Raw genomic sequence first — 26,499 nt, 5'->3', positions numbered from 1 at the left:
CGAAATTTATTTGAACAAAAAAAACGTTTTTATCTGTTAGTTTTCACTCTAAGGGCTATGAAAAATCGAAATTTATTTATTCAAATTCATGGAACAAATTAAAATAAATTTTTGTTATCAAATTTCCAATTTCTTGAGTAATGGATTTTTTCCACGGTTCACCATCAAATTCTTCTGTAAGCTATGATGAAATCATATGGATTAATGCAAGGAAATTAGGGTGAAATTAGGATTAGGGATATTAGGAGAAACCTTCAAAATATGGATAAATTCTTCTTAAAAAGTTCTTCAAATTTGAACTTGATAAATTAGCTTTCAATGACCTTTTAGCAAAATTCTTCTTCAAAAGTTAATTTCTTTTGTGAAAAAACTTTAATAAAAACTTGAGCATGATTTTTATAATTAACGAATGTCGAATGGTTTTTTTTAAAAAAAGTATTATAAATTTTTTATTTGGTAAACCTCAAAATTACATGTAGATTTAAAAAAATGTTTATTTATCATTTAAAAACCTAATACTTTAGAATTACTATATGGAATTTCAAATAAATATTCATAAACAATGGAAAATTAGGATAATGTTCTCAAATGAAATATAGGGCTGAAGAAAATAAAAACTAAGATAAAGGAATTAATATCTAATTAGGTTATATTTTCTTATAGCCCTAAAAATAATAATACTAACTTGAAGAATAATAAAAGATAAGAGAAGTCGGGCGAAGGAAAAGAACAAACAAGTGATTGGATTGGCAAACTTCAAATGACATTTATTTCTTGGGTATTAGAATACGACATATGATATATTGTTGGAAAAGTTTTTAAAGTCTAATTTTCAATTCAATTTGGTCTTACATCACTCCAATTTATCTTTACATCAAAAGTTGTGAACAAAATAGTGATCATATAGACATATACTAAATTTCATTTAGCCACACTCTCTTTAAGGGTATGAGTTGTCGCCATCCTTCCCTTTCTAGACCCTGCTCATAGTTTTATGGGCGGAATACACTGGGTAACATGATGATGATACTAAATTTATCTTAATATTTTTACATTTTAGCTATTTTGCTTGTTTTCTTTGTAATTTTCTCTAATCAAGCCCAAATCATTCACACTAAGCTCTATCATCATGAAAACCATAAGAATTACGCTAATAACTATAAAAACCATTCAAATCAACATAAAATAAGCGTGAAACAACACGAATCTTTCAAAATAAACACAAAATGACAACAATGTTCATCATAAAGGAGTGTAAATCACAAGGATAATTGCAAATAATTGTACTTATAATGACTAGTTTGACTATTTGATTTTACCAACTCATTAGACAATTAAATTTAGACACTAGTAAAAGTAGCTTGTTAAAAATAACATATTTATAACATCAAATTATTTAAACTAGTTAATTTACCAAACACTAACATTAGAAAGATAGTTGAACTACCCAACCATTTATTTATGTCAAAATAACCTAAAATTACCCTATAAACTATTAAATTAGGTTGGACTTGTTGTCAATATCAATATATAATTGGAGAAACACGGGATGCACATACTCCATAATCCAAAAAAATACCATCATAACACCATACGTCAATGGAAGGAAAGGCTCGAATGATTTATAACATGTGCACACCATTTTTAATTCATTAATATAAGATAAACCATCAGAACCTAAACTATTTTACCAAACAGCCCATTTAATGTGAACAAACTTAATTCCGATCCAACCCAAACCCCATCCATGACCCCTAACCCTAACCATAACCCTACTAACCCTAACTCTAACCCAAGCCAACCCAACCATATTTGCAAGCAAAAGAAATATAGGGACGAGAAATTAGGGAAGCATGGAGTGTGTGCGTCATTCGTAGAGGGAAGAAGAGGAAAGCAAAGGAAGTCGAGTGAAGAAACCAGAGAGAAGAAAGAATTGATCGAAGTTAAAGGAAGAAGATGAGTATATGGAACTATGCCGTCACTGCGCACAAACCCACCAACGTTACGCATTCATGTGTCGGCAATTTCACCAGTCCTCAGGAGCTTAATCTTATCATCGCGTACTTATTCTTCTCCTTTTATCGTTTTAGGGTTTTTTCTCTTTTTTTTTTTATAATTTTCATTTACACTGTTTTGATTATTTACATTACTTATGCAATTGAATTCATATGGAAAACGAACTTCTGGTGTTCCTACGTTTTTTTTTTCGATTTTAGGTAGTTATAAAGTTGTTTTGGGTTATAAGCTCTGTGTTTGCATTGATTCACTATCGATTGATTGAACGTTGTAGTTTTCTTTGAACTATCTTCAATGACCCTTTCTAGTGAAATAATGTTGTCATTTTGGGTTTGAGTGGCCGGAAAACGTGCAAAGTATTATCAAGTGCGAGTGTCTATGCTACAGTGCGGTGTTCTTGTTTTTCTTGGTTCCAACTATAAAGTTCGACTTTGATTCGAGTGATTGAACATTGTAGTTTGCTTCAAACTATCTTCAATGACCCTTTCTAGTGAAATAATGTTGTCATTCTGGGTCTGAGTGGTCAGACAACGTGCAAAGTATTATCAAGAGCGAGTGTCTATGCTACAGTGTTAGTTATTGCCTTTTTAGATCATTGTTATGGAATGCAGTTTTGGTGTGAGGTTTTTCCTGATATGAAGACATATAAAAAACTTGGATGCTGAATGAACTGTGCAACTAACCATTCCAATCCATTCCTTTTTTAATCAGAGTTATGGACTAAGAATGAAAGCAAAAGGGGCATCTCTCGTGATAATTCTGGTGGGGAAGAGGGATTTGTAATATGTATGACCTCAAGTGTAGTATTTGAAGTATCTGTTTAAAACCAGATTTCTTTTCTAATATCTTTTTCCAGTGTGATTGCGCACATAGCGCAGTTCCAAAGCGTGCCTTCAATTGCGCTTTGTGCACCTTGTGTGTTTTCCTGTGCCATTCCTACTCCAACTTGCCTTGACATACAAAATTAGAATTTCTAGGGCTTGAGTGTTCTCCTTGTGCCTAGATGCAAGTTTTAAAATTCAGGTGTCTTCTCATGTTACCCTAGCTTGAATTAGATATGATGTAAGGAACTCTATTTTTGGGAACATGTTTGTGAAAACCCTATGTCTAATTCTCGATGGGGGTTAAATATTTATAGCTCTTTGATTTTTTTTGGATTATAATGGAATAAATGAACCTCTTATTTATGTAAGTTGCATACCAAAGGCCAATCAGAAACAAATTTTTTGTTATCACTAACAAGGGTAGCTGCAAACATTTGACTCCAAACCACACCTACTTAGGTGGGAGCCTTTTAATGACATTGAGGTAAGATAATGTTGAAAGTTGTTTGACAATGTGGTTTAATGTATCTTACATGGTGATTATAGAGCAATTACTTATAATTTATGTGGTCATTTTCACTTTTTATGCAATTTTTATGTTTGTCATGTTGAAACCAATCAATGAATTGTCTGACCATACTAATGTTTCCTAATTTCAGAAAATGCACTAGAATTGAGATTCACCTGTTAACTCCCCAAGGTCTTCAGGTTAGCTTACCTTTTCTCTTACCTATTGCATGCAATTAAGTGCTCTGAATATTAAAATACATTTCTATTTCTTTTTCTTTTGTTTTCTACTTTTGTAGCATATGATTGTTGTTGGAAAGGTTTAGGATAGGGACATTAAGGTGTTTCTTGTTTGTATAATAGGGATATGTCCCTTTGAGTTTCCATGAATTTTGGGATATGAGCTAATAGGACCTTAAGGTTTCTTTGTTTCCTCATTTTTGGGATTGCTTTTGGCTGAAGAAGTTAGAAGTCATTTTGGAAGGATGGGTGAGATGGTTTGGTGCCATGGGGAAGACTAGCTCTTATTCTGTAAAAAGAACTTTTTCAATGTTTTTCTTCTTGTATTGGTTTTTAGATGACGAAAGCTCACCCTAAAGATTTTTTTCCATTTGGATTGGTGGTTATCATTTGTGGTCGCTCTAAAGAAAAGAAAGTTTCAATTCTTAGGTGTTACAGGTTGTACCATAAGAAAGAATAGTCTATCCTTCATGTCCCTAATTGTCCTTGAATCTTTTCTCTTGGGTACTTTTATAAGGCTGTTTTGGTTGAGTGCGGCGGTTTAGCCTTCTTCTACCAAAGTTGTTCTTTTAGTTTGGCGAAAAGGATGAAGAAAGGCTGTTTTGTTGAGGATAGTGAACAAGGACATGTTATGGATGTACAAGTAGATGAGCTGCTATTTTGTGGTGCACTCCCTTTTTTTAATCAAGATTACCATCATGCCTCCTCATGTAAAATCTCTCAGCTGTCATGTCTCAAAGTGACTAGCATTTGCGAGGAGCACACAGGGAAGATCAAAATAAGAAAGTTCTACTTTGTATATGGAGAATTCTCCTAAGTGATTTTTTAATACATTGCCAAGTCTGCGATGTTTTTTATGACAATAACCCTAGTTGCTCCTCTGTGTGCTCTCCCTTTTGCCAATTGAGATACCTACGTGCTTCGCGTGGAACCTCTCTGTTATCAAGTCCCGCAATGATTAGCATTTTGAGGGATACATCGGGAAGGAAAATGGGAAATTTGTGGCTGGAGAATTATCCTAAATAAAAATCAGCCAAAGACCAAATTGTTCTTTACGAGGTTAATGGAATTAACCGAAGTCTAAAACCTTGATTATGAGACAAGTGCTTTTGTAGTGCCCTTGGTTTCTGTTGCCAGTTTCTAATTGTTCACTATCTATGTATAACAAATATAAACATATAAATTTAGAATAAATTCAAAGTAGGACAACTTTTGGTTGTCGTGTTTTATTGCTGTGTTGTAGATTGTGTATATGGTTTAATCTCTGATTCGAGCTATTCTGTGATGGAGTCACTCTTCTGTTTATGTATTTGCAGCCCATGCTGGATGTTCCAATATATGGAAGAATTGCAACGCTGGAGCTTTTTCGACCTCATGTCAGTAAAGGTTTTTTGTTCTGTTATATTTCCTCAGTTTTTTTAATGACTACACGTGAATAGTAACCACTATTCAACTATCAATCTTATTTTCAATTTTTTCCGAGTCTTTAAAGAAAAATGTAGTCATTTGGGATCTTGGTTGATCTGTCTTGATGCATATTTTCATTATATCAACTTTTTATAATTTTTTATTATGCATATTTAAAAATATTTAGTGTTAAAATAAAGCATTAGATAGCGGGAAAACTGTAAGTGTAGTCTTAAAAAATAGAGGAACCATTTAAAATGCAACCTTGATAAATCCGTTTGACAAGTTTCCATTCCCGACTTGACTCAGGGTGAAGCGCAAGATTTTTTGTTTATTGCTACAGAAAGATATAAATTTTGTGTTCTTCAATGGGATCCTGAGTCATCAGAGCTCGTCACCAGGTCGTAATTTTTTTATGGACTGTTTTGTTTAGCTTTCTGTTGGTATACTTGCTGATTTGATTCTATTCTAAATGTGGCACACACTTCCATTTTGTGAATAATATTTGTTCTATTTTTTTGTAGTAATCCTGACATGTTTCGCTGCAGTTTATTCATTAGTTTGCTTGTCTTCCTTGTTTTGTAGTCACGAATCATAATGAAATTGAGAAGAAAGCACTCGTTGCCATTATTTCGTTCTTGGTTGATTTCGTGTGTATGTAGTTTTTTATGATTTATATGGTGAGTAATTGCGACATTCAAATATTTAATGAAAAGTATAAAGGGACTGCCTCGTATATACAGAATGAGAGCAGAGGGAAAATTCTCTTGCTCTCAAGCTATTGTGATCAAGTAACTATGCATCAACACAATCATGAAATGCCTAGTGTATAAAACCTAACTCTTGTGGTATACAATTGTTTCAAATTAAGCAGTTAAATTGTCATGCCAAGTGTGCTACACCTTGAAAAGTCATCTCTCTTTCTTTCCACGTGAATTACCAAATTGGTCCCGAATCATTCTTCACTTCAGTTGGACAACCTTTCTTCATATTTCATTTTAAGCAACAAGAACATCGCTTGACTGAGTCACACCCAAGTAACAAATATATTAAAGTAAGAAAAAGGTCGTGTCAGAGAGAAGGAACCTAGGGATAGAAGAGTAAACCTTGTTTTACCCTTTTTTCGTATGATTTAAACTGTAAAAGTTGCAGAACTTACATCTTTTTGTTTTCAGGTGCTTTTGCCTTCCAAATACCGTCAGGGAAATTTGTAAGAATGTTCTTTTTTAAGCTCTTATTAGAACCCTCTGCTGTGAGGATGTTCTGTTATTTCCTCTTAGGATCTACCTTCGCTAAAGAAGGATTCAAAGCTACAATAGCCTTGGGAGTTGGGAGTAAAGCTGTATCTCTGATCTGTTCTTCTAATTACTATCCCGATTCCCGATCCTTATACTAGTACATTTTGAGTACTATTCCGTAGCCTCATTAAGTTACACGAAGAACCATCAAGTCTTTGAGGGAAGATTACGACATAAATTTGATGGCAAGACAGCCAACCAACCACTGTTTAGCTTGAAATCATTAAATTCCTAAGACAGTATTTCACATTCCTGCTCCATTAGAGGAAAATTCTTTTTTTTTTCTACCTTTACGTTTTCTGAGCTTGTTGATATTTTTCTGCAATATGTTGTCTTCTTTGCAAATCTTTGTATCCATTTTTCTTTTAGAGCTTCATTGGTAGTGTTTAGAGGCTTAAAACCTAGACCTTTGACATGCTTGAACGACTCAAATGTATCATTCAACTAATATAACACTTGCATGTGCGCACAAAAATAAAAATACACATACATAAGGGATCCATATAATTTTTGATATGGAAAATGATAATCGTCTTTCTCCATACAGTTTCAACTCTATTTTCTTCTGTGCTAGTCTGGTGTAACTTCTTTTCTGCTATTTGTATGAAAACAGAATATATTGGTGATAAGGTTTTTTGTTGACTTTGTTCTAATTGAAAAGTAACTCAGTTTATAGAGGAATTTAGTGTATCGCAATCTTAGATGTTTGTATTCTGCTCCCTTTTTGTATATTGGTGATTGGTGATGCCCCTTTTGCTAAGTTTCAAATTCCAAATATATCTCTCATCAAAATAGAAAATTAATTTGTCAAAAGCTTTGTTCAGCAGAGCAATGGGAGATGTGTCAGATCGCATTGGTCGTCCTACTGATAATGGACAGGTGAATTAGCTGATCATTATTTTGTTTCTTCTTTACTTCTAGACTGTTGAAGTGCTTGGTGATGCCCCTCTTGCTGGACTGTTGAAGTGCTTTTAATATGTTTTCCTCCTTTGGGATTGGACTTATTTATAGATTGGCATCATTGATCCTGATTGTAGATTGATTGGACTCCATTTATACGATGGCTTATTCAAGGTGTGTGCACAAACTTAATTTTCTGTCATCCACCTGTGGATTTCTGCATATGGTTGTCATGAGATTATGAAACTTATTGCTGCTGGTGGCAGGTTATTCCATTTGACAACAAAGGACAGTTGAAAGAAGCCTTTAATATCAGGTATCCAGTGTTAGAATTGTTAGAATGAGCTGTTGAAATTTTTTGTTTAAATATATTGCAGGTCCATTGTCATAGCAACACTTGTTTCTTTAAAAAATCATGTTTACCCTATGAGCTTCGACTCCTAAAACTACTGTCCACTATTATTTATTTACACTCTATTATTTGTACTGTGCTGCTACATGGTACATAGATGGACATGGTTCTCTCTCAATCAAGCTTATATGTAATAAGGCCTTTGACTAGATAGCCCAACACTATATCTCTCCAACACGCGTTTTGTAAAACTTAAAGTTAAAAGGGTTGCGATGCAATTTAAGACAGCTGCTGCCTTGCAAATTCTGCTGTAAGCCCGTAAATGGTGGAAGATCCCTAGGTTTATTTTTTCTCTAAGATTCTTCTATTCATTGGAATTTCCATTGCTACCTCCTGTTGTATGTTCTGTTTGAGCTTCCATTTCTGCCTTCTCTTTCCGCGTATACGTTTATTTGAAACTTTTTTTATTTAATTTTTACCCTCTCCTATTCACTTCAAATGTGCCCTTTCTCATTGCACGCTTGCCGGTGCACTAATTCAACCCTTGATATCTTTAATTGTGCATAAATAAAATTGTATAAAATTGATGTTAATAATGTTTAAGATCCTATTTGAGTTTTGTCTATGTTTTAACTTATAGATTAAGAATAAAATAGAAACTTAGAGTGACGGATGCATATTGCAAAATCCCAAATGAGACATTTGAAGAGCTTAGGAGGTAGTAATATGTTCTGGCTTACATTATTGCTCAATATACACTGTTTTCAAAATGTGATCATAGTCAAGCTAGTTATCGGGATTGTAGCGGCATTTCTTATTTTCAAATAGTATGCAGCCACGCATCATGTTATCTGGATGCTCCGTTAAATCCTTAAATTGACTGTGTTCACTGTTTTGTGCTGATGCACAGGCTTGAGGAGCTTCAAGTGCTTGATATAAAGTTTCTTTATGGCTGTTCGAGACCTACAATTGTAGTACTTTACCAGGTGCTCTAAACCTTTTAATTGAAGGGCATATATTTTTCCTTTATCATCTCGTGAATTTGTTGGGACTGCTTGTTTACTTTGTTGATGATGGCCATGCTCTATGGATTCTCTCACAACTTTGTATTTGACTTTCATTTTGGTTCAAGTAGTGTATGAAAATCATGGTTTTTCTGTTGCAGGATAATAAAGATGCTCGTCATATTAAAACATATGAGGTTTCATTGAAGGACAAAGATTTCGCGGAGGGGCAATGGTCCCAACACAATCTTGATAATGGGGCTGATTTACTTATTCCAGTTCCTCCTCCACTTTGTGGAGTTATAATTGTTGGGGAGGAAACAATCGTATATTGCAGTGCTACTGCATTTAAAGCAATCCCCATTCGACCTGTAAGTTTTAGACACTAAGCACTCTATTATCTCTAACAAACATAAGATTGCGTACTCCGACCCCCAAAATCACGTGGGAGCCACTTTGTGGCACTAGGTTAATGGACTGTACACATTTCTTGTCTTTCCTTGGGAAAATGAGGCAGAACATATTTTTTTTATTACCGCAAACAAAGAACTTGAGAGCACTTTATAATTTTGTCTTGGATGGCTTCAGTCAATTACAAGAGCTTATGGAAGAGTGGATGCTGATGGCTCTCGCTATTTGCTTGGTGATCACGCTGGACTTCTGCATCTGCTTGTTATTACTCATGAAAAAGAGAAGTATGTCGTAGCTTTCAAGCTTTCATGTGATGAATATCATCTTTAAATATTTGAGTTAGGTTATTACTCTTTATGGTCTAATGTTCAAGAAATATGTGGCTATGATGTTGTATATCTTTGATGCGATGCCCTCAGTTTCAATTGTTACTGCTACTGATGCCTTTGGATAGCCAGTTTTTCTGCTCCTTTCATTGTATTTTTCCTGAATTCTGATAGGAGTCAAGAATGGTTACCAATTTATAAGTTCGTGTTGCAAATTTGTTTCATATTTGAGATACTATTTATTGTGGTAATGCTTCTTCATGGCACACTAAATGGTAAAGTCAATATTAGTTGTAATAAATTAGACCATATCACCCGTGTGCTTTGTTGAGGTGTGGTCCGTGGTTCCCTGCGATACAAACATGGTACTACATAGGCATAATAATGGGGGAATTTTGCTCAAAGTGACCAATTTAGGAATTGTTGTATCAAAAGATTCTCTAAAAGGAAATATGTTGCGACTATTAAAACACAAAGGAAGTATGCTTCTGTATGTATCTTGTTCTACACATTTGACTGAGCGAAGTTTAGGGCCTGTGTTTCTTCTTTCGGTGAGTGCCCGAGTGTAGTACAACTATGATTATTAAAAATGGTATTTATTGATTTTTTGGAGAATCTGTGTTGGTATTTATGTGTTATTCATGTCATTTGTTGGTTTGTTTTTGTTTTGTAGTCTTTTCTTTATATTTTTCTGCACTTGAAGACATGTGAAGCTCTTGTCTGAAAGATGAATGGTAAATAACCACACGTCCACACGTTTGGATCACATGTGTATATACTTAATACTTTAATTTTATGCTCGGATTAGTGACTTTGCCCAGCCTTACCCATGTGAATGCAACATGTCCGGAGTGCAGAAGTGAGAACGTGTTAGACCTGGTAAGATAAAAGTGGACACTGCGTTGTTTGTTAAGTATGATAGGAACATAAATCATGGTGTGAAAGCTACTTGAGAAAGGTATTAGATTTAGGTTTCAACTGTTGTAGTGAAAACTTAGATTGGCATTATGAAACTATCTTGTGGTGATTGATATACAAAATCACAAGAGTGCAATTTCGCAAAATCCAAAACTAATGACCATTCAAGCTAAAATCCTTCTGAAGAATCTTGTACTTTTAATTAGTTCCAGCTTTATCCTAAATTCTGTTTTCTTTTCTTACATGTGTACCAAAATGTCAATGAAGAATTATCTTGCGTGCTTTGGCAACTGAATTATCTTCAACTTTCTATATAGGAGACTCATGAGCATTTATGATTATGTGAAATATTTGTTTTAATTACTACTTTTATGGTGCTCAAGTAATTTGTATTAATTGCTTGGTTGGCAGAGTTACTGGATTGAAAATTGAGCTTTTGGGAGAGACTTCTATTGCATCAACAATATCATATCTTGACAATGCTTTTGTTTATGTTGGCTCAAGCTATGGAGATTCACAGGTATTCTTGATTTGCTTGAGTTGAGAGACTTATATTTCAATCATCCCTTGTTTGTTCATGTGGAACCAAAACTTGTGGATTATTGGGTCTGCGTACTTTTATGTAATTATCTCAAAGTTTTTGACACATTGATGGGTTTAAGTTTCCATCTGTTTTGCAAGTTGCAAGATCATTAGTCTTATCCAAGAATTGTTTCCGCAATTGAATATCACAACTTACCTTTTGTTTTATGAATTATATAAACACACCATAACAAATATTGATGCACATAAAATGATGTCTATACATATATTTGGGCTAATGGAATGGTCGTGATAATTTGTTTCTCGTAATCTCATCAACTTTATTTCTACACCATTGTTTGGTATCCATACATTCATTTTATAGGTGTTTTGGTTTGGTTTCTTGGGTTTTTAATCACATGTGTTGTTACCTTAAATGGTAACTAAACACGCTTTGATGAATTCAATTAGTTTACTGTGATCTCATTAGTGTGTATTGACATTCTTGCCCTTGGATTTTTTTGTGATAGCTAAATTTGGCTATTTTTTTGGTTTGATTGTCTGTTCTCCTCGCCATTCTTAGCTTTTATCTGTATGTATCTACTTTGTTTGGGAACGTTATATCTTCCTATGTACATTAACTTGTGCAATCATGCTTGCTTGGTTTTGATGGATCCAGTTAGTTTACTGTAACATTCTTTCTATTTACTGATCCTTTGTTCTATTTCATTTCAGCTTATAAAGTTAAACTTACAACCAGATGCAAAAGGATCGTATGTAGAAGTTTTGGAAAGATATGTAAATTTGGGACCCATTGTAGACTTTTGTGTTGTTGACCTTGAGAGACAAGGTCAAGGCCAGGTTGTAACTTGTTCTGGAGCATACAAGGATGGTTCTCTTCGTATAGTACGCAATGGAATCGGGATAAATGAACAGGTCTAGATTATATTTTCCTTCTTGAGTTCAGCCTCATTTTAGTTTAGTATACTGATTTCCAAAGTTAATTTTTAGGCATCAGTGGAGCTTCAAGGTATCAAGGGCATGTGGTCATTGAGGTCTTCAACTGATGACGTATATGATACCTTCTTGGTAGTTAGTTTCATCAGTGAGACCAGGATTTTAGCTATGAATCTTGAGGATGAATTAGAAGAAACAGAAATTGAAGGGTTTGACTCACAAGTGCAGACTTTGTTTTGCCATGATGCTTTGTACAACCAATTGGTACAAGTAGGTTGTCTTCCCTTATGTGCTGTATGAATGTGTAAACTATATCCTTATGCACTTGTACTAGATTAAAAATCTTGTCATCTTCTAGAAATTTTGCTTTGGCAGCAAACTTCTTTCACACTATCAATATTCTTTGAGTACGTTACAACTGAAATTCATACAGAAAGTGTAATGTAGAAAACATGGTAATTCAAATTACTAATAAGTGGAATGTACTCGCAATAATGTGATCCAATTGAGAAAGTGCTATAAACTAGTTTCAAGAGCAAGAGCTTTTGGAAGCTACTTTAGTGCTGTACTTGAAAATTTGATTTGGTATGGGGAACGGGAACGTGGAATGCAACCTAGATTGACCCCGGAATGATTGGGCATGGATACATTATGTATTGAACAAACGAAAATGAAAATGATATTTGTGCTTTAAAAATTTTGTTTCTAAGCAGACTTACAGTTTGCTAGACTTTATTGTTTTGATTTCATTTGTTTTCTCTTTTAATCTGTAAATGGAAGCTAGAAAATATTTTCACAAAGTTAGTTGGTCTGTGAAACCAGGATGATACCTTGGACAATTTGGGTTGTGTTTTACTAGCAATATGGGACGCACATTAGTGGACTGTGCAACGAGGATACACCCTATGTTCTAGGTTTTATGCTTGAAAACAAAAATACATAGACGAGATTGTTTTTAGATAATTTTTGTGCTCTGTTCAGCATAGGGCACCAGGGTACTGCATATAAAGAGGATGGTTGATTTCTCTTAGGTAGCTAAATTGTTATTGTGATGTTCGCTGCAGTTATTGCACTACATCATGCTTTGATTTCAAAATATTTGCTGAGGCCCGACTATTGATTCGTAATGCCTTTGTTATTTAGGAAAGAGAACACATACACACAAATTAACCGCATTATGAATTTATGCAGTTTTTCAGCATTTATGGAGTTAATAGCCTTCTTCAATCGCCTCATTTTCATTTTCTGACTAAATGTGCATGCTTTCTCGAAGGATTTGTTTGACTTCCATAGTAGTGTATTTAATGCTAATTGATTGACATTTTGACAGGTCACATCAAGTTCTGTTAGGCTGGTCAGTTCTGCATCTAGGGAGCTACGGAATGAATGGAAAGCCCCGACAGGATATTCTGTGAATGTTGCTACTGCTAATGCTTCCCAGGTTACATTTGAATTCTTTCATTTCATCTGTTTGATGCCCAATCTCCTTTGTGACCTTGGGTTCCTTGTTTGTGTGTTTTGAATTGGAACCCTAAACGAAGTTTTTAGTTTCTGTATATGGCAGTAAAAAAACAATCAGACTTCAAGTATTTAGCAAGACTTTTATCTTGAATTATTTTTGCTGAATTTGTGTGTGTTGTGGAATGGGGAGGTTAGGAGGTGGCAATTGTTGGTCCTTCCCAGTTTTTGCAAGCATGATTTGTCATTTATCATCTACTTTTAACTATTAACCATCTTGCCTATCATGTGGATGTCCTCTGACCAGAATCGAATGTGAATTGAATGTGCAATAAATTATTCCCTGCAGTAATTTTCAACACAATTGCCACCTTTTCACAGGTTCTACTTGCAACTGGTGGTGGGCATCTTGTCTATTTGGAAATAGGTGATGGACTTTTGACGGAAGTGAAACATGCTCAATTGGAGTACGAAGTATCTTGCCTTGACATAAATCCCATTGGTGAAAATGCAAATTATAGTCGGTTAGCTGCTGTTGGAATGTGGACAGATATAAGTGTTAGGACATTTTCGCTTCCGGATCTTAATCTAATTACTAAAGAGAATCTCGGAGGAGAAATCATTCCTCGTTCTGTTCTTCTATGTTCTTTTGAAGGGGTATGTAATTTAGCATGCTTAGTTCTGTCCATTCTCATGCAACCCATTTCTTTCCTTTTAAAGTTAGTGAGATTTGAAATTTTTGTGATGGCATTGGTAACGAACATGCCTTTTTGCACACAAAATAACTAGTCTGCATGGTTGAGATTTTTGGATTTCTGACTTTTTGTTTATTTCATTCAAAACCTATATATAGTTATAGTAGTATAAAAAAGAGAAAGTAAGAAACATTTTTATATTAAGACACCTTGATATTTAATGCGCTTTCAAAGAGATCTGTCCATGGAAACAATATGAGGTGATTCACCGCTCTGCAAAACGCATCATGTGATTTGAAATTTTGGAGTTACGACCATATTCTTGAGAGATCATCTACAAATTTTGGAGTTACGACCATATCAATCGTTATAATCTTTTTTTTGTAGAAAAATAATATTAGGTTTTAAATGGTGTAGTTTAACCTTGAGAGATCATCTACATGATAATCTTGAGTTTCAATTTTTCGACATGGTGAGTAATGTTTTTTTTCTACGTTGTAACCCCGTGTTTATAAATTTTCTATGTTGGACAATTTTGTTTTCTACATGGTAACCCCCATGTTTATAGCCTTTCTATATGGTTAAAAAATATATTTTTCTATGTGGTAATTGTGTGCTTTTGGAAAGTAGAGTTGTGACCCTTTTTAATGAAAAAATGTTAAGTTAGTCATCAAACAACATTAAATTAGTAAAATGCCCTTAATATTTGATTATCCTTTTTAGTACTATTCTTTATTTAATTTTCTAATAAACATTATTTAACCTAATACTTAAAACTAAAAGAATGTTAAAAGAAACTGCTTGTGTTATTGTGTAATGTCAGATATTGCCACCTCTAGGTCTTTTTGTGGAATCAGGTAAAAATTAAAAAAATAGTGCTTTTAACTGAGCTTTAGAACTGCTTGGTGTTCATGTATTCTAACTCAGCTTTAGAAACTGCTCTTTTTGGCTCATTTCATGTGGGCGGATTAGATGCACCTTTCTCCTTCTATTGCTAAATTATGTTATCTTTTTTCATGTCCACCAAACTTTGATTTTGAGCTCTCTGAGTAGAACCGATCTAGCACCAAATTAGAGTGTTATTTACTACTATTTGCTGATGTATATTTTTGTTGGAATTTTCTCGAAGTCTGGTCTCGTTCCCCTGATTTGACTAAACTTTACATCAATTGGATGCTGATACGTATAAAAAAGTTATCATGTGGGACCTTATTAGATTTAACTTGATGTGTACTTTCATATGAATATGTAATTCTAGATATATAGCAATGACTATAGAAAAATATATCTGTTCTGGTCTGTTTTTACAAGAATATGTAACAAGTTCCTGAAACAAGTTGAAGAGAAAGCTCTTTGTCAGTACTTTGTATTGTATTACATCTATTTCTTTTTCCTGGATTCTAATTAGTTAGTAACTTTGGCCAGATATCTTATTTGTTGTGTGCTCTTGGAGATGGCCATTTGTTGAACTTTGCATTGAACATGAGTACTGGTGAATTGACTGACCGGAAGAAGGTGTCTCTGGGTACTCAGCCTATTACACTCAAGACATTCTCATCAAAGAATACTACTCATGTTTTTGCTGCCTCTGATCGGCCTACTGTTATATACAGCAGTAATAAAAAGTTACTTTACAGCAATGTAAATCTCAAGGAAGTCAGCCATATGTGTCCATTTAACTCAGCAGCTTTCCCTGACAGGTATAGTTGATCATTTCCTCAAGTGGTGTTAACTTGAGGTTGCTGAAAGTTTATGATTTATGATCTTGTGACAGAAAGGGATAACTTGTAGCATAAAAAACTCTTCATTCGTGGTGCAGATTAAAACTTTAAAGTGGACACATTTGGTGTCTCATAGTTTTATTCTGCTTTCCTTTTTATAATTTTGTGGGGATGTTATTGTGTTTTCGTGCACCTTTACTTTCTTGTTGACCATAAGAATTTGTACTATGTACAGTGCATGCTGATCCGTCTCTTGTCACGGTGTTGACGAATAAGGTGTAATTGATTATCGTAATAACAGTGCTTTAAATTAACAATATGAAATCCTTAATTCTAATAAATTGTTCGGCTACATGAACCAAATCAATCTCCGAGAGAAATTTTTATTAACAAAGGTTATACTTTATCTGATCTTATCTAATAGACTAACACTAATCTACAACTAAGATCCATTTCAATGATCATCTATATTCCCCTCCCCAATTTATTCATATCTTTTGTCATATGCTATCGTAAATCCCAATTTGTCATGGTAAAAATGTGCTGCTTAAAGCATAACATGATGTCATATCACCCTATTAGTCTATAATTGATGGTGAATGAGTTACTTGTCAGTATAAGCCATGAAGCATAACGTTTTTACTTTTCTAGTTAAGAGCTGTCTGGAGTCTAACATCGTAAGTAGGTGCACCAAGTGTAATTACTTTAAGTTAGTTTATATAAAAAGCGGAGTTGTTTCACAACTTGAACTATACAGCTTACAATTTCTTAGGTTTTGGTGCAGTGGAATTCAATCTCTTCTGGCATTTGATTGTGATTTGTCATTTTCTTGAATAACAAAGTTTGTGTTTGTCTTTTATGCATCCTATATTAAAGTTGTGTGTTGTTTGTTCCCCTTCTACCCTTGTACGCTTAAAATGCTCTTGGTAATAATGGCCTTTTTGTTTAGATCTGAAAACAAAGGATACATTCTATACTAAAATTATACTACTATGTAGTTTCGGCTAGTGCTAATTTGTGAATGAGAAAGAAATAAAGATCATGGATGAATAAGGTATCGGGTACTTCGGTGTCACAATATGCATTGTTTATGCTTTCTCATTCATCTCCTTGGTTTGGCATTGCTGTGAATCATACATGTTTGCATTTGAGAAGACCATAGAAGTTTTTCAGATGATGGGTTATTCCCTGTTCTTGTTGATTAGTATATTTCACCTTTTTTGTGTGTGCTAATAATCCTTCTCACCCTTTGTTGACAGCCTTGCAATTGCAAAAGAAGGTGAACTTACAATTGGCACCATTGATGATATTCAAAAACTTCATATACGGTCTATCCCTCTTGGCGAGCATGCAAGGCGAATCTGCCACCAGGAACAAACTCGCACTTTTGCCATTTGTAGTTTGAAATACAACCAAGCCAGTGCAGAGGATTCTGAAATGCATTTTATACGCTTGTTGGATGACCAAACCTTTGATATTGTATCTACCTATGCCCTTGATACATATGAATGTGGTTGCTCTATCCTGAGTTGCTCATTCTCAGATGACGGCAATGTTTACTACTGTGTTGGGACAGCATATGTTTTACCAGAAGAAAATGAGCCAACCAAGGTAGAGAATTAAATTGTCAAGAACTTCTTTTTGGTGCATTTGTCTTTCATCTAATATTTACCGAGAGTATACACCCCATTTGTGTGGCTGTTTTAAAATCATCTTGGACATCTTGTTGCCATAGGCCCAAATTTTTTGTTGTGCATTAACTGGCATGTACGAAGTGCATGGTTATATCTATCTGATGGTCCTTTTATCTATGGAGAATTTTGAAGTCGTCTTGAAAGTTGAACCACTGAAATGATTACTTACCTCTCTGTCATCTCTATGATGTAGGGAAGAATTTTGGTTTTTGTTGTAGAAGATGGAAAGCTGCAACTCATTGCTGAAAAGGAAACTAAAGGTGCCGTGTACTCGCTTAATGCTTTCAATGGCAAGCTGCTTGCTGCCATCAATCAGAAAATTCAGCTCTATAAATGGATGCTTCGGGACGATGGTACTCATGAATTACAGTCTGAGTGTGGGCATCATGGGCACATTCTTGCCTTGTATGTGCAGACTCGTGGAGATTTTATTGTTGTTGGGGATCTGATGAAATCGATTTCTCTGCTAATATATAAGGTAGTGAGTCCAGAACATGCCAGATGAATTTCTTTTTCTATATGTGAACGTATGATGTATCTATGCTTGTATGTGTTCTGAGTTCTGACTTGTTTTCTGATGACAAGATATTGTTTCATTTGTGTGGGCTTGCTGTAAAAGTTTTTTCTTCTGGGGGGAGAGGGTGCTGTTGACTGTGAATGTTCAGCCGGTCTCCTGAGAGACCGTCCTCTGCGAAACGTCTCCAAGGCACAGCCCATTAATGCTTATTTAACAAAAAGGTGATATTGGGCTGACCCAATTAGGGATGGTCTCTCAAAGAGACCGTCTCTCACAAGAATTTGTGGTGAATGTTTGGGCATAACAATCGGGCTTTAATTTCAGTTTGCTTAGTTGTGCTCTTCACATTTATTATTACATGATTGCAGCATGAAGAAGGTGCGATTGAGGAGCGTGCCCGGGACTACAATGCTAATTGGATGTCAGCTGTAGAGATTCTTGATGATGATGTGTATCTGGGTGCAGAAAACAATTTCAATCTGTTTACAGTGAGGAAAAACAGCGAAGGTGCCACTGATGAGGAGCGCGCACGCCTTGAAGTGGTCGGGGAATACCACCTTGGAGAATTCATTAATCGCTTCCGTCATGGTTCTCTAGTCATGAGATTGCCAGATTCCGAAATCGGTCAAATACCAACTGTGATATTTGGAACTGTAAACGGTGTTATAGGTGTCATCGCATCCCTTCCACATGACCAGTACATCTTCCTGGAGAAGCTGCAATCAAATTTGAGGAAGGTTATAAAGGGTGTAGGAGGATTGAGTCACGAACACTGGCGGTCGTTTTACAATGAGAAGAAGACGGTTGATGCCAGAAATTTCCTCGATGGAGATCTGATTGAATCTTTTCTTGATCTCAGTCGTACTCGTATGGATGAAATCTCAAAATCAATGGGTGTTTCTGTAGAGGAGCTTAGCAAGAGAGTTGAGGAATTGACCCGATTGCACTAACGGAGTTGATCGAAAAAGCCTTGCATTTTCTCCGATCTTTACCGTCTCATGTAAAGATCCTTTTATTCCTCCCTCTCATAAGTTTTGTTCAGTTTTTGTACACTGTCAGTTTACATTGGGGTTTAAAACTCTGCAATTCCGGGATGCTAGTCGTTGCCTGCGTCAATCCGGTAATGTACGTTCAACAATTCAATGTTCGATAATATTTACTCTTCCAAATGTTGTGCATCTCTTTCAAATCTTATGATCTATACACAATTTTGCATAGCCTTTTTTGTGTTGATTGAAATGTGATCATATTGGCCGTTGACTGTTGGCTGTTGGCTATTGTCTTGGAAATAAGTTTATCGAAAAATGTTGAGGTTTCGTGTGCATTCAAATTAAAAAATGTTTACCTGAAAATTGAAATTCTTGTGGGTGTTAAAATCGTCATTTCTTAATTTTAATTTAATAAAATTTAGTTTGGTTCAGATTAGTTTGGGAGAATTGGTTGTAACATTCACTTAATACGACCAAATCAAAGAAAAAACGAAAAAAAATCTTTTTAATTACTTTTACGGCAAATGATATTAAATGGTGGAATAAGACCAACTATCACACAAGGTTAACGATTATATTTATTTATAATTATTTTTTTCTTCACTTATTTATGTTTTAAGATGAGAGTTTATTACTCTGAATGGCATCACACTATGAAATTAACATTAAATTCATTTTCATTGCTATCAATTTATATTAACTAATAATCAAATGCCTTGTTAATACTTCTATTTTTTGATTGATTTAATACTTTGATTTTTGTTAACACACTCTTTGATATTCCTAATTATTTAAAAACTTTGCACAAGAAAATTGTTGCGTAATTGTAAAACCCTTGTTTAATTATAGAAAAACAAAAGAAAAATATTTTCTGAAAATATTTGATAAGTCATGATATTCTGGACTTTTTTATTTGCCATAGGCCATGGCGGACCTTTTTTACAGCATGTCGGGGCCAAAACATCTTTAATCTCACAAATTCTCAACTGAAACAGTTTCATGGTAAAACCATCTGTATTGAATTGATCTAATGTATATTTACGATCTTAAAGTGTTCAGTTATAATTTTAAATAATCATCTAAAATAATTACTTTTTATAGTCTTAAAGCTTATAACCTTAAAATTATCACTTACAATCTTAAAATGATCAATTAGAGAAATAAACTAATTATATGAGCTCGTCTGATGATGAGATAGTCTCATACAAGACCTGCTATTAAGTTATTTTTTGATTAAGTTGGCCATCAAAAAAATAGATCATTTCACCAAATAGTTTTCACTTGACAACAAACATGAGGGTGAATGTAGCTAAAATCAGCGCTGTTAAGTACAGATGTTTACATGCCTTACAATGAATTAATCACATTGCATCAATACCGATCTGCGTTTCAAACAAAATCGTATAACTCTAAACTAAAAGCCGCCATCATTCGGTGTGGGATTCTTGAGCATCACCGAGTTGCTGAGCATGACTCAAAACCGTCTGAAAAGCCTGAGTACACGCACTCGAAAATCCCATCAGTTCTTCAAACAGACGAGGGAGGCTCGCGTGCAAGTTACTTAACGTCAAAGCCTTGATCTCACGGACAGCATTCTCGTACTTGGCCTTCTCGTCCTCGTGTTCCTTTACTAGCAAATCGATTTTTGCGCGTTTCTCATACAATCTTTGCTTCTGGCTCGAACCTGAAATCGCTGCATCTCCCGGCATTTCAAGTTCTTTTTCCAATTCTAAAACCGTCTTTTGTTCCTTCATCAGCCTTCTCTCCCGCTTCTCTAATTTTCTCCTCTGAATGCATTCTTTCCGCTGTTGTTTGATTATCGATTGTACGGCCTCAAGAAAACTCTTAATCGCCTCAGACACCTGCTGTAAATGAAACAAAATTCAGACCTAGGAAAGTCTATCCCAGGGTAACATAGTTCGCTAGCTAATTTGCCTTTTGAATTCGTGATCCGCTCAAGTATGCCCAAGAGTAGTCCAAAACCAACATAATTCGGTTTTTTCGATTCGCAAGGAGATTAGCAAATTATGTGACATTTGACTATCCCCAGTTTAAGTAGCTTTTAGAGCAGTGTCGTTCCTGTTATTTAATAAGCCTTAGGCAAACTGAAAGAAATGAACCCTCTGTAAGGAGGGTCGATTTTGAGCTTTAACGGGTGTTTGGAAAAATAACAAAGATGGATCCTATGCATTATAATTATCAATATAGACGTAGACATGTCATATACTTTTCAACCGATAAAAGAATAATCATAAATTGCAAATTTTTAAATGTCTTTTTTATTAACCATAATTTTCGGATATAAGCGCCGTTTCTAACCATAGGCTCTAGACAAATGTCTATCTTGCCTATGGTTAGGAACGGCCCTGTTTTAGACTAATACCGATTCCAAAAAAATATTAATAAAATTTAAAAATGGTCGGGATTCCAGGATAAAATGGTACCGTTTTTGGTAGCCTATCAAGGGCAAGCTGCCATTTTTCACATAGATTACGAACCACAGACGGCCTGCGATTCTCGTTTTCTCCTTCTATAGGACTTTCCGTCAGCCGAATCCAGAAGCAGATGGTACCGACATAATCTCGCTGCGACTTTGCCAGTTTACAAAAGCTAGTGTACAAGAAATTGACTCCACTTTCAAGCTGCATTGCTATTTCAAGATGATGCAGTGTAGTTGGCTCTGCATTGTGACTTGTTAGTGTCTGTACCTGTTGCGAGATACGACTCTGAACTTGGTGGCACTCGTACATCGTTCTCCACATGTTTATAAGCCTGCAAATTTTCATTCATAAATATTCCTTCAATGGCACACGAAAACACTTAAAACTTTAGTTTTCTGTTGAAAATACTTTACATGTGAGGAAGATCCCACATCGCTAAAAAAGTGGGTTGTGGACTTGTATATAGTATTTCATGGGTGAATCTCCTAATACCATATGGTTTCCGAAAAGAGTAAACCTCATCATGTGTTGTATGCAAGTCAATGCTCATTACTTGTGGGTTTGTGGGCCTGAACCCACGGGTGCCCGTGGGTGTGTATGGGTGTATGTATATCCACACAAGTGGGCCCATGGGGTGATCATGTGAAGAATTGTCAGTCTAACAGTTTCATAGTCACAATTTAGCATTCGTCAACAATCAAAATCACAAAGTTAAATCCCAATATCGGTATGTGTACACATGTGAGCCGTGAGATTCACTCAAATTTGCCCAAAATTGATCATAATTCGTTTTTTTTGATATGCAATTTGCAAGGAGATTAGTGAATCATGTGACACTATACTACTATACTGCATTGATGATAAAGAGGTTAGCATATTAAAGATAAAATGTTTTGAAATTTACCCGGAAAGCAAAGCAAAAAGCTGAGGATGCAGCTCCTCGTCTATGATTGTCATTATAGAAGTAGATGTCTTTCTTACTAACTCTTGAAGATGTACAATTTCGCACTGCAAAGTTTCAACCGCCGACTGCAATTTCTCTATCTTTTCCATGTCACCATTTTCACCCTCTTGTTTCCGCAATGACATAGATTTCCGTTTATGCTCCAACTTCGCCCTTTCCTCCTTCTGCAAATGGCATAACAATATTATCAAGTTAACGGGAACACACAGTAAGTGTGTAAAAATAATAACCATGATTTAGCATACAAACGGACTAGCCTCATTCAGCAAGTCTTGTATGAGACTGTCTTACAGTAAGACGGGCCCATAAAAGCAGACATTTGTTATGAAATTATAAGAGTATTAGAATTATAGGAGTATAGAAAAGCATAATATCTTATCTTATATTAGCCATTTTTTATATCAGGGTAAGCCTGGAGAATCCTATTCGGGCAAGGAGGGGAGGGGGAATTAATCGTTTTAGGCGGTGAGAATCGATCCCTTGTCACAAACGGTGAAAGGGAAAGCTGGCTAACCCAAGATTCTCATATCATGACGATTTAGCTAGGAGTTTTAGTAGGGAGTTTAGTCCGCTCGAGATAGTCCTAAAGGACTATACTTGCAGTAATTCGAGTATCAATCATAAACATTATAAAAAAGGCATTACCTTTACAGTCGTATAAAGGGTCTGTTCTTCAGCAAAAATCTTTTCAAGTGTGATGCAGTGTGCTCCTGGTTTGCATGGTTCAACAGGAGTACCAACCTCTAAAGGGTCCCTTGTATCCTGAAGTGGTGGAGATGACCTGCTCCATGACATAGAACTCAATCTAGCAGAGTGGTTACCTTTCCCTGAAAATAACTACATTCCATCAACGTTACTTCTGATGACATTTCAACACAAAGGATTGAGAAAAGCAACAAATTTCACCATGTATTTAGGGAAGCACTTCATAGTGCTTTTTATAATATTGTTATGATGGGTAAAAACGACGTTAAAGTGCTAAAACACAAGTGTACAACTGGTAATTAGGAAAAAGGTGATTGGGGGTGATCAACAAAAGTCAAAGGTATTAGTAATGGTCAACAGTCATTTAGGTTGGTCAAAGTTCACGTGGGTTGGTCAACGGTCACTTGGCTTGAATGGTGTACATTTTGACACTTTCGAAGCTATAGTTCGCAACTAATAAACATTGAAGTTGTAATTCACAAAAGCTTTAAACTTGAAGACTAATTTACAATTAATGCTCATTTTTTATAAAAATAATACACATAATTCAAAATGTTTTCCAAAATGGAAAGAGACATTTTTTTGACATATAAAGAGCTTTCTTGGTATTAAATATTTTCACTCTTAAAAGCATTCAAGCTATGAATCCCATAAATCAGACCATAAAATTATTTGATATGATTCTATAAATGTACACATGAGCGGCCCATTTGGTTGCCGGTATCAAAGGTTAGGAAAGGTAGAGGAAAGTTGGGTAATTTTGTTAGGAAAATCTCCTGACAGGTGTAACGGTCATGCTCTTCAATCATCGCATTTTCTTTACAAAATTCATTTTAATGCATAACACTTTCATGATCAAATTTTCATGACCATGGGAATGACATGTACATTTCATGAAAATTTATATTCTAAATCAATTTCATTACCACTATTTAGTACCAACAAGCAAATAGACCTTAACCGACTTATAGTTGTTTTTACATGTCCTCGGTATGGTTATCCATTGAAAGAATGCAATAGAGGCTAATGAAATTACCATTTCTTGATTTCGAGTCGTGATGTAAGGAAGCATTCCAAGTGGTCATGTCTACTAAAACCGCTATCTCCTTTCCACCGGCAGACGCCTTCAAGAAGTAATCATCAAGCTCCTTAACCATGGATGATAATGTCTTCCTCTTCCTCCTCCACACCACCATAGCCCTTCCCATTTCAGCCGTCTGCCCTGTCACGGTTGATGAATTGTCACCCACTTTCAGAGACTTCATTCCAAGAGCACCCGAAGTTTTATCAGATGTCACATTCTCTTGATCCTCCTCAAATTGTGATGTTGTCTCGGCCCAATTTTCCTCATCGACATCTTCAAAATATCCACTCTCGGCTTTTTGTAGTGCAGAAGTACCGTCAAGCAAGCCCCAAGGATCCCCCAAGCTAGAAGGCGGTGGAGGGGAAAAGATACTCTCATCACCAACCTCAATCATTTCTTCTAGCACTTCTTTTCCCTTACGATTACCTTCCACCTTCCTCGAATCAGGACTGTCAATAGGAGGAGGTAATGGAGGCGCGGGAGGGAGAGGGAGCGGTGGAGAAGGCGGTAAAGTGCTCTCGAATTCAAGTGACTCCGATTCAGCAAACTGTCGAAGTGTTATACCCGTGTCTTTCAGTGCCTTTAAGTACGATAAAATGGCATTGGTAAATTCTTTTCTATACCCTAAAAGATGTTTTAGCGCCCTCTTTCTTTCCTTACATATCTGCACTCGTTCTTCATTATCGACCCTCGAAGAAGCACAACCCATATCGGAATTTTCAAGTTTGATCCTTTTTCCGCTTCTAGATACAAGTAACAAAAATATAAACTTCTATATAGCTTCACAATTCTTCCGTTTCTTCATAATCCATCCTATGTTAGCCAAAGGCCACATATGTAACACGATCGATGCAACTTTTTAGGGTTCTTTCGGCCACAACACTAAATTCATAAGAAAAAGTTGTAACAAAGGTATAATCAAATAATTGAGTAAACCCTTTAATCAAACAATTGCAAACACTAGCAAAAACCCAATTAGTAGAAAAACACAATCAGAGCATAATTCACCTTAGGGGAGGTTCTGATCATGTTCAACATGTTATACCGCACAAGGCCCCGAAAAATAAAGGTCTCAATATTAAATGACGTAATATATGTTAAATGTTTAAAAGTACAAAGTTGTCATCATAATTTTTGAAATTGCACAAGGCCTTTTAAGAATTTGTCAATTTTTGTTGCGCCCTTGATCCACCTTCCCTCATCATCCCACATTTGAACATCTACATTTTCACCTTCAATGGACTTATAACTAAACAATAAAATCTAAAAACCCATAAGGTCCTAACTCCTAATGCTTTCTATCTACTTTCTACTATTTTCATCAACCAAATCCCTCCAACCGTTTCAAGGAATATCTCATATTTTCTGCCGATTATGATAACCGTATCACTCTCGTTTCCCATCTAGAAGGACAAAAAAAGGAAAGGGGGAGACATTAGAATTTCCAACATCACAAAAACATTACTAATTTTTCTTTTTTTTTTCTTTTTTTTTTCTTCTTATTATCTCTCCCCTCCCAAGATCTTGTCTTCCATTTTCTATTTTAGGCATGCTAAAGGAATAAACAAAAGTACCCAGTAAATAGAACTCAAAAATTGTTAAAATCTAGAGAGAAAGGCATAATCTTTATATAAAAGGACCAAATACCTTCCCTAATTTTGTATTTTAAGCCACTTAATTTCTGGAAAAGACAATAAAACAGGAATACTGACAGAAACTGTCAAAAAAATATGATCTTCCCAACATCAATAAACAAATCTACATAAAAACCTAAATAAGGCATGCATAAGAAACACCAAAAATCAAAATAAAAACAAAATAAGAACATAAAAAATACAAAAAAAAGAAGAAATTTTCAGGGAATGTCAAGAAATATAAGTGAAAATGGCATAAAAACAAGGATAAAAGCACAAACCTTGAAAAGAACATGAGAAGCATACAAGCAATGGGTTAGTCAACAGAAACCCACAAACATTCTTAGCATGTAAATATTCAAACTTGAAATTTTATTTATGAATTACTGTAAAACCATGGAAGATGATGATGGTCAATAAAGAAATCATGGGATGACTTTCCCCATAAAAAAATTTAAAGAAAGAAGGAATTTCACCAGTGGGTTGTGGGCATGTAAGAAGGGGGTTTGGAGAGTAAAGAAGAACAGTCTACACTACTTTTTTGGAACTTTTTTGGTTCCCTCCAGCAGCTAAGCTGTTGCACATGAAAATATGTTCAAAAACTTTTACCGTCTTCGGATGTATTCAAAATAGTTCCAATTCAATCGACTTTATAATTGAATTTTATTTTAAAATAAATTTATAATTGTGTAAAAATCAACGTGGAGACAAAATTTGATTTTGATAGCCGACTCGAAACACATGACCTTAAATAAATTCGATGACCCAAATGAACACCTCTACTATTTATAATATTCACGTCAAGTGTCTCATTTGTTTTACATTGTTGTTTATATATTTCAAACTTTTTTGGGTTACAAGTGGGTAGACGTCTTATTTCTTTTGCACGGTTATAATATATTTCAATCTTTTGGG

The 26,499-nt window shown here is 35.1% G+C and overlaps 2 protein-coding genes across 3 annotated transcripts; one reads left to right on the top strand and one right to left on the bottom strand.

Moving 5' to 3' along the window:
* The first annotated feature begins 1,745 nt into the window (after positions 1 to 1,745).
* LOC130824249 (DNA damage-binding protein 1) lies at positions 1,746 to 18,936 on the top strand. The gene is made up of 19 exons (XM_057689174.1): positions 1,746 to 2,060; positions 3,500 to 3,548; positions 4,904 to 4,963; positions 5,304 to 5,395; positions 7,120 to 7,171; positions 7,304 to 7,366; positions 7,459 to 7,508; positions 8,455 to 8,530; positions 8,710 to 8,919; positions 9,137 to 9,243; positions 10,615 to 10,723; positions 11,461 to 11,661; positions 11,737 to 11,952; positions 13,013 to 13,123; positions 13,522 to 13,797; positions 15,261 to 15,535; positions 16,816 to 17,167; positions 17,444 to 17,728; positions 18,136 to 18,936. Exons 1-19 carry the CDS (start codon positions 1,957 to 1,959, stop codon positions 18,715 to 18,717), a joined length of 3,270 nt encoding a protein of 1,089 aa, XP_057545157.1. The 5' UTR covers positions 1,746 to 1,956; the 3' UTR covers positions 18,718 to 18,936.
* Positions 18,937 to 19,994: 1,058 nt separating this feature from the next.
* LOC130824250 (protein ALTERED PHOSPHATE STARVATION RESPONSE 1) lies at positions 19,995 to 26,189 on the bottom strand. 2 transcript variants are annotated; one of them, XM_057689176.1, is made up of 6 exons: positions 25,866 to 26,189; positions 23,903 to 24,832; positions 22,807 to 22,988; positions 22,102 to 22,325; positions 21,201 to 21,528; positions 19,995 to 20,618 (listed from the first exon to the last, which is right to left on the bottom strand). In XM_057689176.1, exons 2-6 carry the CDS (start codon positions 24,657 to 24,659, stop codon positions 20,184 to 20,186), a joined length of 1,926 nt encoding a protein of 641 aa, XP_057545159.1. In that variant the 5' UTR covers positions 24,660 to 24,832; positions 25,866 to 26,189; the 3' UTR covers positions 19,995 to 20,183. The 2 variants fall into 2 exon arrangements, with proteins under 2 accessions (XP_057545159.1, XP_057545158.1); XM_057689175.1 differs by having other exon boundaries at positions 19,995 to 20,621; positions 25,866 to 26,188.
* Between the last annotated feature and the right edge of the window lie 310 nt (positions 26,190 to 26,499).

Source organism: Amaranthus tricolor, chromosome 9, assembly GCF_026212465.1.
Source record: "Amaranthus tricolor cultivar Red isolate AtriRed21 chromosome 9, ASM2621246v1, whole genome shotgun sequence".
Taxonomy (NCBI): domain Eukaryota; kingdom Viridiplantae; phylum Streptophyta; class Magnoliopsida; order Caryophyllales; family Amaranthaceae; genus Amaranthus; species Amaranthus tricolor.
The sequence above is the reverse complement of the archived record's forward strand: the minus strand, read 5'-3'. Positions and strand labels throughout refer to the sequence as shown.